Source organism: Nansenia antarctica, assembly GCF_963989245.1.
Source record: "Nansenia antarctica genome assembly, chromosome: 5".
Classification (NCBI taxonomy): domain Eukaryota; kingdom Metazoa; phylum Chordata; class Actinopteri; order Argentiniformes; family Microstomatidae; genus Nansenia; species Nansenia antarctica.
The window spans coordinates 60,445,353-60,462,852 of record NC_137690.1 but is presented as its reverse complement, the minus strand read 5'-3'; the positions used below and the strand labels follow the sequence as shown (position 1 = coordinate 60,462,852).

Below are 17,500 nucleotides of genomic sequence, written 5' to 3'. Positions count from 1 at the left end.
GGTGCGGGTGGAGGTTTGTGGAGTGATGAGTTCTTGCAGATAGGGAGGTGCGTGTCCGTTGATTCATTTGTGGGTGAGAAGAAGGACTTTGTAGTCAACTCTGAATGAGACAGGGAGCCAGTGTAGTGAGTGTAGAATGGGGGTTATGTGGTCGTATTTGCGGACTCTCGTCAGGATCCTGGCAGCGCTGTTCTGGATGTATTGCAGCTTCTGTATGCTTTTGCCAGGAATCCCGATGAAGAGCGCATTGCAGTAGTCCAGTCTTGAGGAGATAAAGGCATGGACAAGTTTCTCTGCATCTGACAGGGTTAGAGTGGGATGGAGTTTGGAAATATTTCTGAGATGATAGAAGGATGTTTTGCACAGGTGTTTTATATGGTCACTGAAGGTCAGGTGGGTGGTAAATGAGAATGAGAAGTATAAGAACATCATCTCTTAAGCAATTTAATTAAATCTATGTAAGGGAAACAACATCCATGTGTCTCCTCAGTGTCCTCCTCCTCCTCCTCTTCCTCCCCTTCCTAGAGTGACCATTTCACCTTCTCCTCCACCACCATGGTCTTCTTATCTGAAGTTGCAGCCCTCCCCCTCTTCCACAGATTGAACTTCCACTTCTCAGCTTCCTCCAGGAGGTCTTCTCTTTAGAAGAAGTGTTACTAGCCATGTTCTCGCTTCCTGGATACTCTGCAGCGTCTGCTCAGGGTCCCTTGATCCCAATGACAGGGAAGATTTGGCCCTGTTCTTGGATACCTTCCTCACCACAAGGCTGGTTGGGAACCTTTCCAACAGAGGCCTTCTTTCCTGACGGATCAGCTCCTCACATCGAGTGTGGACGGCGAAGGGTCAGGATGTGTCCACGGAGGAGGACTTGCTTGGGATCTCAGTGTCCTCAGCTCCCTTATCCTTGGTACCCCAGGCCACTCTAGGCAGAGGTGGTGTGTTCAGGGAGGTTACAGATGTCAGTAATTGGCTCACAGAAAGCCTTGGTCTGATCCAGGTATTTGAGGAGTCCAGGATTTGGCTCACCAAGAGCCCTTTTGTAAATCTCAGCCTGGCTCTTCTTTGCTTCTCTTTGATATGGCTTTTTTTCTAGCTTTCCACGACTTCAGCCCTGTCCCAAGGAGCCTGTTTCGACTGTCCTCGCCATGCACTTCATCCCAGTTGCCGTTTGCACTTGATGTTATCCTACGCTTGTTGAGTGACATTCCAATGAGTTGGCGGTCATCTCAGTCATTGTAGCTTGTAGCTTTGTTGTCCCCAATGTCTGCTGCTTGTTCTTGTTCTTCCGTCTTTGGAATTTTAAGGATGGAAGCAACCTGACACTCACCATATCCTTTAAATAACCCCTTATTCAATTAAAGTAAAGCCATTGGGTTTTCCTCACTCAAAACTTTTCTTTTCAACTATTTTGGCATGGTCAATCGTTTTTTTTTAATCTCAATTACTTTTGAGGTACTACTAGCACTGTTTTTGCCTTCCAGAGATCCTATTGCAAGAGGATAGCGATGACCACAGCAGTGGTTTTTATACTTTTCCTTGTTAAATAAGATTCGGTTCAGGTGATCACCTAATCAGTACCTCACTAAGTAGAATGAGGCGTGCTTGTGTTGGAATTCAACAGACACTGGAATGGAATGGCTGCCATACATGTAGAGATGCTGATTTAAGAAATGTTTGGAGTGGTCTTTTAAAAAAAAAATCTAGAGCTGTAGGCTTTATTGACAATTTCAATTTGTTTTGGAATCGCTCCTCCGTTTTTAGAACTGGCAGACTCCACCCCAACAGACTGGACAGCCAATGCTAGCAGCCAACTTGCAGCATGCTGTGCAGTCCTCCCCATGTGACTGACTGTTTACAGATCCCAAGGGCTACAGCTGTACCCAGACATTTTTTCATAATCAGCTGGACCCAAGTTGCTGGCTTAGTATCCCAAGTAAGAAAGCCTATGTCAGTGCCTGGCACCTTCTCCATCTCTGTTGTGACGAGTAGTAGAGTCAACAAAGTGAATTCCACTCACACTGCAAAGTTGTCAAACTTGATAACTATTCCCAGATACTATGCAGATGCAGATACTATATTTAGACCCATTCATGTTAGAATTATCACTAGGCCAAAGCAGATTTCTAATAATAGAAAAAGTAACAATTCTAACCTAAACCCCTCAAAAAAGTTTGGAAACGCTTTTTTGTTGATTATTCCTCCCCTTTAATAATACCAATTGGTATTGTATTGTATATCATTGGAAAGCCTGATTGGTCACCTTTACAACGAGGTACAACTTGTAAGGATCATGCATTCGTGGAATGAGCAACACAGCTAAACGTGTGGGTAGCGGCCCAAAAATATTTGCCAAAATCCCCTATATTCTTCTGTTGGTATTCACTCTCGTTTTGAGTTGCTTGGTGGATTGGATGATTGCACTCTCACACAGTAAAAAGGAAAAAACAACACATATTCGCCATTTTTACACTTTATTAATTTTACATTGTCAGGGACCTCAGTAGTGTGTGGAAGATCCATATGCAGTCACAACAGCTTGGCACCTCCTCCTCATGCTGGTCACTAGCCTGGTCACACTGCTGTGGGACGGCATCCCATTCCTCAACTAGGATTTGCCGCAAGTCAGCCAACATGGTTGCGTTGGTCACTCTGGCACGTACAGCACGCCCAAGCTGACCCCACAAGTGTTCAATTGGGTTGAGGTCTGGACTCACGGCAGGCCATTCCACCCTCTCCACTCCCAAATACTGGAGGTGCTCTGTGATGATCCTGGCTCTGTGGGGGCGAGCGTTGTCATCATGGAGGGTGGAGTTAGGTCCCAGATTCTGGAGATATGGGATCGCCACTGGCCCCAGAATATCATTCCTGTCAATTAGGTGCCATTCAGGTGCCAGTCACACACCTGTGACTGACATACACCTGCCAGCACTTGAAGCTCAAAACGAGAGTGAATACCAACAGAAGAATATTGCAGGGGATTTTGGCAAATCGTTTTGGCCCGCTACCCACACGTTAAGCTGTGTTACTCATTCCACGAATGCATGATCCTTACAAGTTGTACCTCGTTGTAAAGGTGACTAATAAGGCTTTCCAAAGATATAAAATACAATACCCATTGGTATTATTAAAGGGGAGGAAGAATCGACTGAAATAACGTTTCCAAACTTTTTTTGAGGAGTTTATATTACATACTCGGCTCTGCTGGTCTCTGACAGGGACATATTGCAGGTGGAAAAAGCGCTAAGCACTGAACTGAGTAGAATCTGCATCTGGCTAGCTGACAATAAACTATCAATACACCTAGGTAAAACTGAAACCATCCTATACGGATCCCCATCTAAACTCAGAAAGGCTGAAAATTTTAAAATAAAAGTGGGTAACATTAATATCACAAGAAAAGAGGATATTACATACCTGGGCTCCATCTTAGAGGCAAATCTTTCCGGAGATAAAATGGCAGCAAAAGTAATCAAAAAAGTGAACCATAGAACTAGATTCTTGTACAGGATATCCTCACTTGTCAGTAAAAACACACTGAGGACCCTATCAGGAGCTCTCATTCAATGTCACTTCGACTATGCCGTAACATCATGGTACTATAGAACCACAAAGGCCCATAAAACAAGACTCCAGACAGCCCAAAATAAACTGGTTAGGCTTCTGCTAGGCATCAACCCTAGGACACATCTAACCGCTGCTCATTTTTTGAGCCTTGATTGGCTACGAGTAGTTGACAGAGTGCAGCAGCTTGCACTGGGCCTGGTCTTCAAGATACGCTACACCACAAAGACACCCAAGTACCTGTCAACATACTTCCAAAAAGTGAACAACGTCCACACATACAACACCAGAGGAAGCTCCACGAACCACGTTCAACCGCGTTGCACCACAAACAAGGGGTTAAACTCGTTTGCAAACTATGCAGTAAAAATGTGGAACGCCCTTCCTATAATCTTAAAGGAGTGCAAAACACTGCCCACCTTCAAAACCACTCTCAAAAAACATTTACAGGAGGCTGCAATCCGTAACTGGACCCTCTAAAACAACAAAAACAAAAACAAAAATCAGATTAAAAGACCCGAACTACCCACTGTACATACTTTGTGTTTTGTCCCCCGCCCCCACCTGTGGTGTATGTCCCCACCTGTCCTACCCGATACCTTATGTTTTGTTGTATTGTTCTTCCCATGATGGATGTACGTTTATCCTGTAGATAGTAATAGTTATTTGTCTGTATTATCTTGTAGATAGTACTAGTTTTTTTCTTATGTCTGTCTTACATGTAACGATGAATTGAAAATCAAGGACCCCAATTGAAATAAGCCAGTGGCTTTCTTGGGTTTTTATCCTTTTAGTTGACCTTGTATGTAATATGTACTTTCATGTACCTACTTCTGCAAACATTCTAATAAAGTTTTCAATCAATCAATCAATCAATACTACATTTCTCGCATACTCAAATCTTGCATACTGTACAGTGTGAACGCTCTCGCATACTCAAATCTACGTCATATGTAGTATGAGTAGTATGCTAGTATGCCATTCTGAACACAGCCAATATCTTCCACTACAGTATCAGAAATAAACACTCTTTGTATTTCTATGTGCTACTCATGTTCGGGGCCACACACTAGATCTATTCATCACCAGTGGCTTTAAAGCGTCATTTATAATGGCTATTGATGTCGCTATGTCTGACCACTTTCACACACAAAAAAAATGAAATGTGAACGTTTTAATTGTTTTAATTGTTGTTGTTTTTTCTTTAATGTATTTATTGTTCTGTAAAGCACTTTGAATTGGCATTCAGTTGTATGAATATGTGCTATACAAATACATTTGCCTTGCCTGTCTATGGGATTTCACTCGTTTTAATTACAACGAACTGATCGATAACACATCTCTGAAATTGTGCAATGAATTACACCAGAAAGTGTAAATTGCATTTTCTGCGCAACTGTGACGGTAGACAGAAACGAAGCGCAACACGACGCTAACCACTTCCGGGGGTCATTTCTACAGTCACATTTCGAGAGAAGGTTACCCAACCGGCATAATGAGGATCTCATGGACATTATTCTCGTCTTTTGGTATGAGAAACACAACTTTATTTACAACTGGGGTGTATACAGTCATATCGGAGTCGTTTGCTGCATGTGATGGAAATATGTTTTTGTAAAAGCTCGACTAGGTAAGGCTGGTACCGTACGTATATTAGCTTGACATCAACCGGCAATAAACATGAATGCGCAGGTTTTTAAAAAATAACAAAACATAAGACGTACAGCTGTGGAATGTATAGCTCGTAGGAATGGGGGGTCCGTAAGCACTAGCCACCAACACGGTTCTGTCTCCTTCCCTGTAGCTTTCCTCCTGGAGTGACGGACTGTCATAGATCGAGTCCCAGGTGGAGATGAGCGTCCCGTGTCTGCTGAGCTCTGCTGCTCGAAGCTTCACACGGCCCGGGGGGGCGTCCGGGGGTCTGCTCCGGGCTCGTGCGTTGTGCCCTTGTCTGATCACCAGGTAAGTTCCATCTCGAATATGCCCAGCTTTGTTACGGTCAGGTGGGCCACCTGTCATTGTTGGGGGGCTAGGCTCTTATCAATACATTCTTGTCACTTCCATTTCTGAAACACTTCCAAAGTGCTCATACACCGGAACTACTCGCCTTTTTTTAGAGTATGATTCGCCTCAAGTTGGATCTAGCTGACAATAAGGTCAAAGTCAATTTGCGGTTTGAATGTTGTTCACCACTTTTTTGCGGGGGGGACAGCTGACATTTTCGTTAAGTGACATTTACGCTTTTCTACTTTCTCCTGTTTTTTCAGGAAAATGGCATCTAGAAGACAAATTGAGCATCTAGAGAGAACAGCCAGCAATTACAGACAGACTGTGAGTACCAACATATCATCTTCTTTGTCAAGTTGATATGAGTTAGAGGAGGATTATCATCATCATCATCATCATCATCATCATCGTCATCATCATCATCAGTGAAGGTTTTGGGGATTTGAATGTTATTGGTTATGTAACTTGTTTTCTGAGGACTGCTTCTCTGGTTGAAGCGTGTTTGTGTTTGTGTCTTCATTGGTGTCTCCTTCTCTCCAGGCGGTGTTTCCAGCGCGGGTGTGTGGTATCACAGATGAGTCAGAGACAGTGAAACGCCTGAGACTGGCCGTGCACGCAGACTTCAGCTTTAGAGCTGGACAATGGTGAGTAGAAAGGAGTCACTTTACATGTTAACTGTACCGTACCTCTTCATCCCCACTACCCCCCTGTAAAGTTGATCTACTGTAAATGAATAAATTATTAATAATAAAAAGAAAACGTAATTCTTCCTTCTTCTAGCAGTGTGACAGCCAATGACTGGTGGATAGATTATTTACTTGTAATTGTAAGTATTTGTTGTAAGGCGCTTTCGATAAATCTGCCCAAAAAAGTAATGTAAACTTTATTAAACCCTGATCATGGAGACTACCCATGTGTTATACAGTATGATGTTTAGGATAACAGAACAAGGGGTGAGTTCACTGGACGTAACACAGGCTAATCAACATGGAGAGTGGGGTGAGTTTTCAGCTAGACCAACTGTGGTTTCCAAATGGTGGTTCAGGAAGAGTGGCTGGGACCCACTAGTTCCTCAAGCAGCCAGTTGCATTTAGTTTATTCCGGTCCATTGTTTTGATAATCATTTATTTTTATGTTTAAAGGTCAGAAAAGTTTGGGATACTCTTGAGAAGCTCTTACACAATCCTCTTTTATAAGCACTGTAATACTTTTAGCCAGCACTAGAGAGCAGTGTTCTACTGAAGTTGCATACAGTAGTATGCGATTGATATTCTTTTTACACTAGCTGTACAGTTCGATTTACACCTCTCCTCTCCACTGTAAGCGTCTTTGAGCCCCGTAAAAGCGCTATATAAATACAATGAATTATTATTATTATTATTATTATTATTATTATTAAGTCTTCTTGTGATGGTTGTTGATACAGATAATGTGCTCTCCATCAACTTACCTGGTCAAATAAAGTTAAACAAAATTAATAAATTGCTAGAAATATTAAGACAGCACAAAGGTGTGGGGGATTTCAAACTATGGTGACATTTTCAAACGCAATTTCAGACACCGACAGACAGTAGGCCTACTCTTACTGAGACACACTTCTGTGAATACGTACATGTTTTATTTATGTGTTGGAAAAGGACATCCACCACTGTAAATGGTCTGTCTCTTCAAGTGTAGCCATACTGTAGGTGGGTGGTTGTGAGTCATAAATGGTAGGGATGGTAAGTTGCCCCTCAGCATAAATTGTAAAGAGATGTAAATGCCTGAATGTAAACACCTACGTTCCATATGACAGGTCTGTTATTCTAACAGGTGGGAGAGAAGGAGTGGGCAAAACATGAAACCCTGTTCAGATACAGAGCGTTTTGTATATCTTTATTAATATAAGAATAGCATGTTTTTTGCTAAGTTTATGCTAAGTGTGTGTGTGTGTGTGTGTGTGTGTGTGTGTGTGTGTGTGCGCGCGCTTGTGTGCATGTGTGTGTGTGTGTGTGTGTGTGTGTGTGTGTGTGTGTGTGTGTGTGTAGGGTGGACTTCTTCGTTCCAGGGATGGAGAAGGTGGGGGGGTTCTCCATGTGTTCCAGTCCAGGCCTGCTGCAAAGAGAGGGGGTTGTGGAGCTCGCTGTCAAATACGCAAAACACCCCCCTGCACACTGGATCCATACCAAGGTGAGTCAAAATAGAGGAATTGTAATATAAAGTGTCACTTTTTCTTAAATTCTAGGAAAGCAGGTAGCTTTTCTGTCTGTCTGACTGTCAGTCCATCCATGTACATGTATGTGTAGCTAGCTTGTATGTCTAATCGAGGCCATTTTCAGTAGCAGTAGCTGTGTTTTCTCTGAGCAGTGTATAACTGGATAGAAAGCTCTCTGGTATTTTTTGATTAACCTTTTGTTTGATAACTCTCCCGCTCCTCTCTGTAAGAGTGTGGGGGCTAAAGCAACTAGTGTCACCAGTGTGTGTGTGTGTGTGTGTGTGTGTGTGTGTTTTCTGTGTGTGTAGTAAGTAAGTAAATACATGGAAAGGGAAGTGGAAGGATATTTGCTGCTGTCTTCAAAAGCGCCCCCTCACGGCTCTGAGCTCTCGTCCATCAAATAGATGTGTGTTTGCGTGTAACAGTGACTGCTCACTATTCAGTCTCTAGAGACTTCTTTCAGAAGCGGCTTAACTGATGTTGCAATGATAGTTGTTTTTACCTCCAGACAGAGTACATTTTTTCCTACTGTAGAGAATAGAAAGCACTGATATGATGATATGATAACTGAGCCATTATTCAGTGATGAATAACCAATCCCTTTTATGTCTCTCTGCTTGGTCTCTGTCTCTTTTCCTCTATCCTTCTTTCTCTAACCCTCTCTATGTAACCCTGTATCCCCATCTCCACTCCCCCCCTCCCCTCTCTCTCCCCATCTCTTTCTCCCTCTCTCTCTCCTACAGTGTGCGGTGAACGACCATGTAGAGATGAGGGTAGGCGGGGACTTCTTCTATGACCCCGTGCCCTCTGACCCCTCGGTTGACCTGCTGCTGGTGGCGGGCGGTGTGGGGATTAACCCTTTATACTCCATCCTGCTTCATGCTGCCGACCTGCTAAGACGGAACCTTGCTAACTCTGGGAGGAGGAGCTGCTACCACATAGGCTCCACCCACCTCTGCTACAGCGCCAAGAACACGCAAGAGCTGCTCTTCAAGGTTTGTGGGTTTGTGTGTGGGTGTGGTGTGGTGTGTGTGTGTGTGTGTGCGTGTGTGTGTATGTACCGGTATGTATGTACACCATAAAGAGAATCATAAACAACTGTGTTAATTTACATACGTGTGGGAAGGGCTTGCCTGTGTGTGAGAGAGTAGTGAATGCAGGTCAAAGAGAGTTCATGTGTGTCTTGAGTTATGCACCAGGGGACAGCCACAGTGGTGAGGCATGGGGTTATGGTAGAGATGAGTCCTCGTTCATCTCTGGGCCTCCTCTCTGTACTCAGAACACCATCATAGACGTGTGTCAGGAATTCCCCGAGACATTCTCCTGTGACTTCCACATCACCGAGCAGACTTCGGACATCGACCAGGCACTTCAACCGTACATGAAACGTGAGTAGCACAGAATGACCATAATAGAACTCCAGTGTCCGCCAACCGCCACAGTCTAGGTAATTAATGGGAAGTCATTGAGACATATGAACATGTACAGTAAGTACTTTTCCATGTTTTACTTTCCGTCCCCCAGATGGGCGGATATCAGAGGAGGAGTTGAGTCGTCATGTCGACCCCCAGAGCACGCTGTGTTACCTGTGTGGCCCCCCGCCCATGATTGAGAGCTTCTCCAAGACCCTGCTCAGTCTGGGCCTGCCCAGGAACAGGATCCTGTTTGAGAAGTGGTGGTAGAAGCCACACTGTCGTCATCACTAACTGGCAAGTTAACCGCCCCCCACAACCCAACCCTGGGCTAGTGGATGAACTGTGGGGGTTGGCCCACCTAACCCGAACTCAACCCTGACAGGCGCTTTTATCCAAAGCCACGTTTATGTGGCTTATGTGGGAGTCAAACCCACAACCCCCTGGTGTTGTCAGAACCATGTTCCAACCAAGCCTTTGACCCCAACCCGTCTGTATGAGTCATGTTGTGAGGACCCCTCCCTCCCTCCCGCCACATTGCCCTCTACCTCAAGGGTCAGACAAACGGACCCACCCAGACCATTCACACACATTAACATGACGTACCTTCTTTTGGGGGGGATGGTTGGATCGCATTCTCCTCAGGTGTTATCTGAACATCTGTGTAACCTCTGAAATGAACCTCACCTGTCCCAGATAGGCCGGGTACTGAAACTCACCTGAACTCTCTACTCAGCTGACACAACTTTGCAACAACATGAACTAACGCACAACTGAACTCATCTTGCCAAGATAAATTCAAGCTCTCATCTGGTTCAGGTATCTATTATCTAGTATCTAGTATCTATTTTACCTGGGTTTGACCTGTGGGCATCATAAAGAACAGAGAACAACCCTACCTACACTAACTCTACTCTGTTATAAACTTTACTCTTTCATGTCGGTAATGTAACATTTATTGAGTGACTTTATTTTGTTAAAATGAATCAAATGAATTATGACATAGCACAAATGTTAATTTAAATTTGTTTGTTCTAGGAAATTGCTGTTACATAAATATAATATGTATAATTTATTGTATAGTAATTTTAATACTAACGCTTATTCATATTTCCTGCAAGTAGAAGTCATTTAAAGGGAAACAGACGTTTCAGTTTTGAGAGGGAGTGAATAAGAAGTTCCCTGTTTTCAGATCAGCATCGCATACAGTTCAGAAGAGAATATCACGCCAGTATGTGTATTTTTAGAAACTGAGAAACGATAGTCCATAACACACCTCTCCAACACACACTGGCAACTGTCCCCTCCCCATCTCTTCCTTCTGCTCATTATCTCTCTCTCTCCCTCTCACACACACATATACATGCTCTCACACACCATCCTGAATTCACACGCGCTGATTCCCATACCGGAGCAGAGGGCGTCTCCCATGGTGAACTGTAATGGAACCACCAGGTGGTCGCTGATTGGTTAGTATCATGATGAACCCCTCTGCGACCGTTGCAACTTTCTCGTTTTCCTCCTCTCTGTGGGGGTTGCCGTGGTGAAATAAAAAAAAATGTTATTTGAGAAGAAACAGGCAGTATGTATACCAGTATCACATGAATGCGAATAAAGCAAATGGAGTCATTTAGTTTTGAATGTTTTATTTCCCCTGTTTCTCTATAAAGACTTGATTTATCAAATCACTCACATGACACACATGGTCCGGGCAGTATTAATAACAGCTGTTTTAAAATGTACACATCAGCACTTCCTTTCAAAGAAAATAATATAGACAGTCATTGACTAATGGGTTATAGTCTTCAGTCATATGTATATGATATTCTAATAAATCCAGTATGCTCTAATAATACATGTATAAGAGTCAGTCTGCTCAATGATATTGAGGCCCCCTCTAGATAATGGACCTTTTGACAAGGGTCCATATATGGGAAAACACTGTTGATGTTAAAGAGTCATGTTACTGTGGCAATTAAGGCTTTGACCTCTGAACCCTGATCTGCAGCTGTACATGGTTAGGGGCTAGTCTCCTAGTCTTTTAGCCCTGGACTAAAAAGCAGAGATGGAGAATCTGGAAACTGACCCCATGTGTGTTATTAATGTCCTATTACAGACATGTAATAATACATGAGAATGACATTGGCCCAAAGAACCAACCGTACTTGACAGAAGCCTCCCCACAACACAACTCGACAGGACAGAAGCCTCCCCGCGACACACAATGTCAACCCCATTTCCCAGGGCTTCCAGGCAGCACATCAAAACAATTGAGGCTACAGAGGTCAAAAAGTGAAGTCTGATTGAAGCCATGACATGTTGGCAGTAGTACATGTGATATGGATATGCCAGGAATATAAAGGCTTTTGAACAGACTCAATATTATGGTGAGAGTATTATTGGCTTCATGGAGGAACTACGTCACAGTCCAATTTCAGTCCATCTGGTCCGTTTCCCACCATCTTGGGTCCAGTATCTGTGTGTTCTCAACACACACCAGAGAACAGAGCTCTCTCATTCAGGGGTTGAGCGACCCTCTCCTCTGACTTTTCTTCACTCGTAACACTACACCCATTCTTCTCTCTAACACCTGTACATATCACTGTCTTCTCCTGCTCGGCCAATGGGACTCTCTCGAGTTCACAAACTTCTTCCTGGTTCATGTCTGTGGTCCCTCCTTCCATGCACAGAGAAAGGTCATTTTGAGGTTCTGTCTCACTCCTGCTGTCTTCCTCCCTCTCGGGTGCATCTGCCTTCACATTCCCAGTGTTTGTATTTCTGTTCTTCCCATTCTTGCCCGCCTCCTGCTCCTCCTCCTCCTCCTCCTCTTCCGAGTACTTCCGCGCTTCATCCATCCCTCTTCTCTCCGTCACTTGGGACACGTTCTTGTCTCTCTTCTCCGGTGTTTCTTCCATCGTGTTTTTCTTCGCCCTGTTACGACCCCTGAGATTCAATATCTGAAAGAGAGACACATTTCAGATGGTTTCTTCCCTTTAACTCTCTCTCTGTCTCTTCTCTCCCAGCACCTGACAAAACACTACAAAGTCTATCCCGTTGATGTCTCTCTCCTGGACAGTTTTCAGCCAAAAGAACAGACTGAAGATTTGGACTATAATTAGAATTCTCCTTCTTAGCATTTACCTGCATATATTTGTATATCTGTTTCCTATATTTAGAAACATGACTTTCTATCGACACTACCCGTGACACAGCACCATGTGAAAGAAGCACAGAGAAGGAGAGAGTGACAGAGATGCTACTACATGAGGATGAGGATACAGAGAAAGGATAGAGGAAGGAACCTTGAAGTCTTTCTTTTTGCGCTGGAGGGCAGGTCTCTGGAGGAAGAGGATCTGCTTGGTGGACAGACTCCCGTCACTGAAGAGACAACAACAGTGTTAATACTGACATGCCACTTTGATATGACAATCATCTCTGTCTGTATTATCTCTGTTAATTGTGAAGTGTATTTGCTCCCAGATTAAAAGAATGAGGTCTAATGTCGTGTCAAACTCATTCTGTTCAGAAATATACTTTAATCCCAAATGAATTGGCTAGACAGGTGCTATCTAAGATTCTATAAGAGGTTTTTTTGGACTGACCTACAGTACACAGTACAGCTACTTTGAGATTGTTTAGAGAAATATCAAAAGTATTTGTCCATGATAGTGTTTTAGAATGGTACCCAGTGGTCCTGAGTCATGGTTTGGTGTACCTGTTAGTCCTGACGATGGGGGTAGGCAGCACGCACATCAGTCTCCATCCATAGGGAGCCAAAGACTGGAGCAAGGGGATGTAGTCTGTCCTAACTACCACACCCTGATGAAGAATGCCAGACACACTATATTACACAAGCACATACTCACGCACGCACACACACACACACACACACACACAAAACACACACACACACTTACGTCAACAATGGTCCACTGTTCAACTACGATGGCATCATAGATAGTGGGTGTGGTCTCCTCCGGAGAGCTCTGGAAGATGAACACACTGTCCACGGATGAGACCCCGTTATCTGAAGGAGAGAGAGAGAGAGACACAACACTATTTCTGTTACCGTTGATCCCCTCATGGCTTTGTATGAACTTACATCATGGGTGACTGAACATGGCTTAAGCCTTATATCGCTTTGGATGTATACCATAGCTATAAGGTCAGCAGGTTTTTGCTGCAGCCCAGCACTAGCAAATTCATTGCATTATTATTAAAGTCTTGATCACAGTCTTTTTCTAGTTCAAATGAATTCATGACGATTTTCCCATAATGAGAGAATGGTATGCTATGACAACAGATCATACTGTACCATTGTCGTCTCCTAGGTGAAAGAAGCCGTCAATGAGGAGGGCTCCGCTGGTGAAATGCTGAGTCATGTGATCCAGCCAGTTGGCGTCGACCTCCGTCACCAGCCCTGCCTCTGTCTGTAGTCGCAGTGGAACCCTCAAGGAGTAGAACTTCAGAGAACTGCACAGCTCTCCCATGTTGTTATAGAGGGCAAAGAGCTGCACCCCTACACACATACACACACGGGCACGCGCGCACACACACACACACACACACACACACACACACACACACACACACGTGTGTGCCCGCACACGCACACACACATGGAGACACAGTAAAAAAACATGCTTTTGTCTTTCGTTTGGCTATAAAATCACACACGCTGAAATCTAACAATATTGTCACGCGTTTCAAACATTGACAAGAAACCCTAAATCCAGTTGACGTAGCATTATAACCTTACTTTAAGGTTAGCATGCTTAATACTTACTGGTCTGTGCTGGTAGAGACGCTGTTGTCTTCTTTTCTCTCTCTGAACTTTTGACCTGGATGTTGTTGTTGTTGTGGATTGTTGTCTCTCTGTTGCTGCTACTCTGGAACTCCTCCAGGTCCTGTGTGTTACCTACAACTGCATACGCATCAACTTAGACACTCTTAACCAGAAAAATGGAAAGGCTATTTGCTACTTCAGTTAATAAAAAGTCTTCCTATGAATAAAAAATACAGCAACCATAAAACCTGATATATTCTGGTTTAACAGCCGTTGTTATTTTTAGACACTCTTATCCACACTAAGGAAGCTGAAACACCCATATACTATATGTACGAATTGTAAGAAAAGCTTTTTCAAAAAGAAGCTAGTAGCATTCAAGGCTATGACATAATAGTACAAGTTAAAAGTACCTGTATCCCTGTCTCCATGGCTACCCTTCCTCTGGGTCCCACCTTGAAGCAGAGGTGTTTCTGGCCCTATCCCTGTCTCTTCGTCAAGTTCTAGCCCGAGGGAAGCGTCCTGGTAATCTGGTGTGGCGTCCTGATTTGTTCTCCCTGCAATCTGATTGTGTCTGGCTGGGCTTGGGCTCTGTCTCTCCCCCTGAGTCTGGAGGTCTGACTCTGCTCTCTTATATCGCTCTGTTGATTCTAATGGGCTGTAGTCTGGTTCAGTCCCTAGGGATTCTGCTTGTCTAAAGTCCTGATGTCTCTCTGTGCATGTGGTCTCTGTCGGGTTCTGGTGGCTCTGGTTGTCATTCTTGGTTGGATCAACCAGCATGTGATTCTGAGGTCTGTCAGTTGATTCTGTTGGTTTGGCAAGGCAGTGGTTTGGTTGGTACTCTGGTGATATGATTGGACTATGGTTCTGTTCTCGGTCTGTTAGTCCATTTGTGTTGTGGTCCAGCTGCATCTGGATGGGCTCTAAGGGGCTGTGGTCAGGTGTGTTGGGTTCTAAGGGGCTATGGTCAGGTGTGTTGGGCTCTAAAGGGTTGTGTTCAGATGTGTCCAGATCTGTGTGTTGTGAGAGGTTGTGGTCTGGTGCTCTGGGCTCTGTTGGGCTGAGAGTGGTGCTGGGGGGGTGTCTGTGTATGGGGGAGGGGCTGGAGTGCAGGGAGGACAGGTCCTCTGGGTCCCAGTGTCCCAGGAAACACGGTCCTCCGCCAGGCTGCTGCAGAAAACCCACAAATAACACACCTTGCTCTGCTACATCCTGGACCTAGAGAAACAGCACACACAGCAGTTAAAACACACACAGACACACACACACACACACACAGCCTCATTTACACACAAACAAAGCCTCAGACACAGGCTAGATTTACTGAAAAATAACAGCCAACCTAAGTAGCCAACCTAATCATCCCTGAAGATCAAATATTCAAATGACAAAGGAACCTCATTATCCAGAGTGTGTGTGTGTGTGTGTGTGTGTGTGTGTGTGTGTGTGTGTGTGTGTGTGTGTGTGTGTGTGTGTGTGTGTGTTATCATTCTCTCCGTCCCTCCCACAGAGCTCTCCTGGCTAATTGTCAGTTGATATGTAAGGCTGACAGTTTTAGATAGGCTCGTCAGAGAGAAATCAGAATGCTAACTACCAGAGAACAATAATGAAGCATCTTTTCTGATTACCTCCACCAAAAGCACTTAACACAAATGTGTGACTCTCTCTCTCTCTCTGTCTCTGTCTCTCTCTATTAAACACTCACTCACACACACACACACACACACACACACACACACTCACATACCACAATAATGTGCGCATCATGTTTACTTGCTATTGATAAAGGGAGGTTTAATGAGTATGTTTCAGCAACACGATTAGCAACATTAGAATGATAGGAAACATTAGAAGGAGTCAGATGTGGAGGGGAGAACATGACCAGACACTGTCCGCCTCTGATACGGCCCACCACTCTGTCTTCTTGTCTCGTACCTGAGAGTCCTGAGTAATTTGTCTCACATCCTCTGGCCGCTATGCTATCTGATGGCTATTCATGTCACACTGCCTGGTCCTATCACCATTATACTCAGCCCTGTGCATGTCAATGCAATCACTGCTCTCCCTTGTGTTATTGTGCAAATCTATTCAATCCCCTTTATCATTGTCTGTGTAAAATTGGGTGAATTCATAAGAAAGTTCTTGGACTGAATTAGCAGTTCATGAATGATGACATCAAGCGAAACAGGGACATAGGGGCGGCCGTGGTTCACGAGCTAGCCGGCGTCTAATGATTGCGAGGTCGGAGGTTCGGCGGTTCGATCTCTGGCTGGCCACGCGTCGAGGTGTCCTTGGGCAAGACACCGAACCCCAAATTGCTCCCAATAAGCGGGCCGGCGCCTCGCATGGTAGCTAACCCACGCCACCATTGGTGTGTGAATGTGTGTGTGAATGGGTGAATGAGAGGCCGTTGTAAAGCGCCTTGGAATAAGGAGCTATAGAAGTGCAGTCCATTCACCATTTACCTCACGTCAGGAGCACCTCATTAGTCTAAAGTGATTTCCTGGTATCTCCTCGTCACCCCTCCTTTAGCATCAAAAAGAACAGACGTGATCCTAGATCTGTGCCCCAGGGCAGCTTCTCCACAGAGCCCCCTTGGGAGCCAACGATGTAAATTACGCGTGATGATTATGTACACAGTACAGGTCCATGCTGGGGATTCATGGATAGGATTAAGGGAGAAGCCTGACCTTCTTCACGTAGCTCTGGATCACCTCCGGTTCAGGGGTCTGGTGACCCGCCACACACACGTCCGTTTCCAGGCGACGCCCCATCAGCTGGGTCTTCTCTGAACTGGAGTGAGAAAAAGATATTAGGGACCGAGAAAAGAAAGGACGGCAAGGAAGACAGACGTTAACACAGACGTTAGTCATAGAAACAGTGTTGGGAAAATATCGAATGCAACAAAGGGTGAGCAGACAGTTACTGTGGATCACTATCACTCGTGCTTTAACATTCTCACACACAGGGTTTTAGGATAGAAAGAGAGGAAGAGTGGATAGAGGGAAGATGGGAGGATGGAAGGGAATGGCGAAGATGGAGAGATAAAAGGGAAGAGGTAGGGAGTATAGGAGGACAGAGGACGGAAGAAGGGGGTTGGCAGAGAGATGGAAAGATGAAAGGAAGGAGGGACGGTTTTCCTCTCTCAGCGTATTGTTCCCCTCCAGTGGGTGCTGATGATGCAATCAACAGTCTCCACAGTGACAGGTGCCAGGAAGCAGCAGGACCACTTGGCAGAGGGAGATCAAAAGGAGCAGTCCGGCACCCAACTGCTTCTGTGTGTGTGTGTGTGTGTGTGTGTGTGTGTGTGTGTGTGTGTGTGTGCGTGTGTGTGTGTGTGTGCGTGTGTGTGTGTGCGTGTGTGTGTGTGTGTGTGTGTGCTTGAGTGTGTTTGAGTGTGTTCAAATGTGTGTGTGCGTGGGAGTGTGACAGGATGTCTGTTTTAGCATGCATGTGTATGTATCCTGAATGCCATGGGCCTTTACACAATACATATCCCTATTACATTCCGTTAGGTGAGAATGGAAGTCTGCCTATATC

The 17,500-nt window shown here is 44.6% G+C and overlaps 2 protein-coding genes across 3 annotated transcripts in view; one reads left to right on the top strand and one right to left on the bottom strand.

Moving 5' to 3' along the window:
* Nucleotides 1-5,035: 5,035 nt before the first annotated feature.
* oxnad1 (oxidoreductase NAD-binding domain containing 1) lies at nucleotides 5,036-10,761 on the top strand. 2 transcript variants are annotated; one of them, XM_080530605.1, is made up of 8 exons: nucleotides 5,036-5,090; nucleotides 5,366-5,523; nucleotides 5,829-5,892; nucleotides 6,109-6,212; nucleotides 7,596-7,737; nucleotides 8,506-8,757; nucleotides 9,042-9,150; nucleotides 9,287-10,761. In XM_080530605.1, the coding sequence occupies exons 2-8, from the start codon at nucleotides 5,414-5,416 to the stop codon at nucleotides 9,442-9,444; spliced, it is 939 nt and encodes a 312-aa protein (XP_080386731.1). In that variant the 5' UTR covers nucleotides 5,036-5,090; nucleotides 5,366-5,413; the 3' UTR covers nucleotides 9,445-10,761. The 2 variants fall into 2 exon arrangements, with proteins under 2 accessions (XP_080386731.1, XP_080386732.1); XM_080530606.1 differs by lacking the exon at nucleotides 5,036-5,090 and adding an exon at nucleotides 5,130-5,191.
* rftn1a (raftlin, lipid raft linker 1a) overlaps nucleotides 10,024-17,500 on the bottom strand; it is a gene marked incomplete at both ends in the record, with an annotated part of 13,638 nt that continues 6,161 nt past the window's right edge. Inside the window, 9 exons of the mRNA XM_080531790.1 lie at nucleotides 10,024-10,038; nucleotides 12,048-12,131; nucleotides 12,477-12,552; nucleotides 12,890-12,993; nucleotides 13,092-13,201; nucleotides 13,490-13,693; nucleotides 13,961-14,092; nucleotides 14,374-15,178; nucleotides 16,651-16,753. Coding sequence (XP_080387916.1) covers nucleotides 10,024-10,038; nucleotides 12,048-12,131; nucleotides 12,477-12,552; nucleotides 12,890-12,993; nucleotides 13,092-13,201; nucleotides 13,490-13,693; nucleotides 13,961-14,092; nucleotides 14,374-15,178; nucleotides 16,651-16,753 — 1,633 coding nt within the window. The remainder of the gene's footprint in view (nucleotides 10,039-12,047; nucleotides 12,132-12,476; nucleotides 12,553-12,889; nucleotides 12,994-13,091; nucleotides 13,202-13,489; nucleotides 13,694-13,960; nucleotides 14,093-14,373; nucleotides 15,179-16,650; nucleotides 16,754-17,500) is intronic.

Excerpts from the sequence above, each read along its gene's own strand:
- oxnad1 (XM_080530605.1), top strand. The coding sequence starts at position 5,414 with ATGAGCGTCCCGTGTCTGCTGAGCTCTGCTGCTCGAAGCTTCACACGG. Across the intron at positions 5,524-5,828 it reads TGCCCTTGTCTGATCACCAG|GAAAATGGCATCTAGAAGAC; the intron begins GTAAGTTCCATC and ends CTGTTTTTTCAG. Across the intron at positions 8,758-9,041 it reads CGCAAGAGCTGCTCTTCAAG|AACACCATCATAGACGTGTG; the intron begins GTTTGTGGGTTT and ends CTCTGTACTCAG.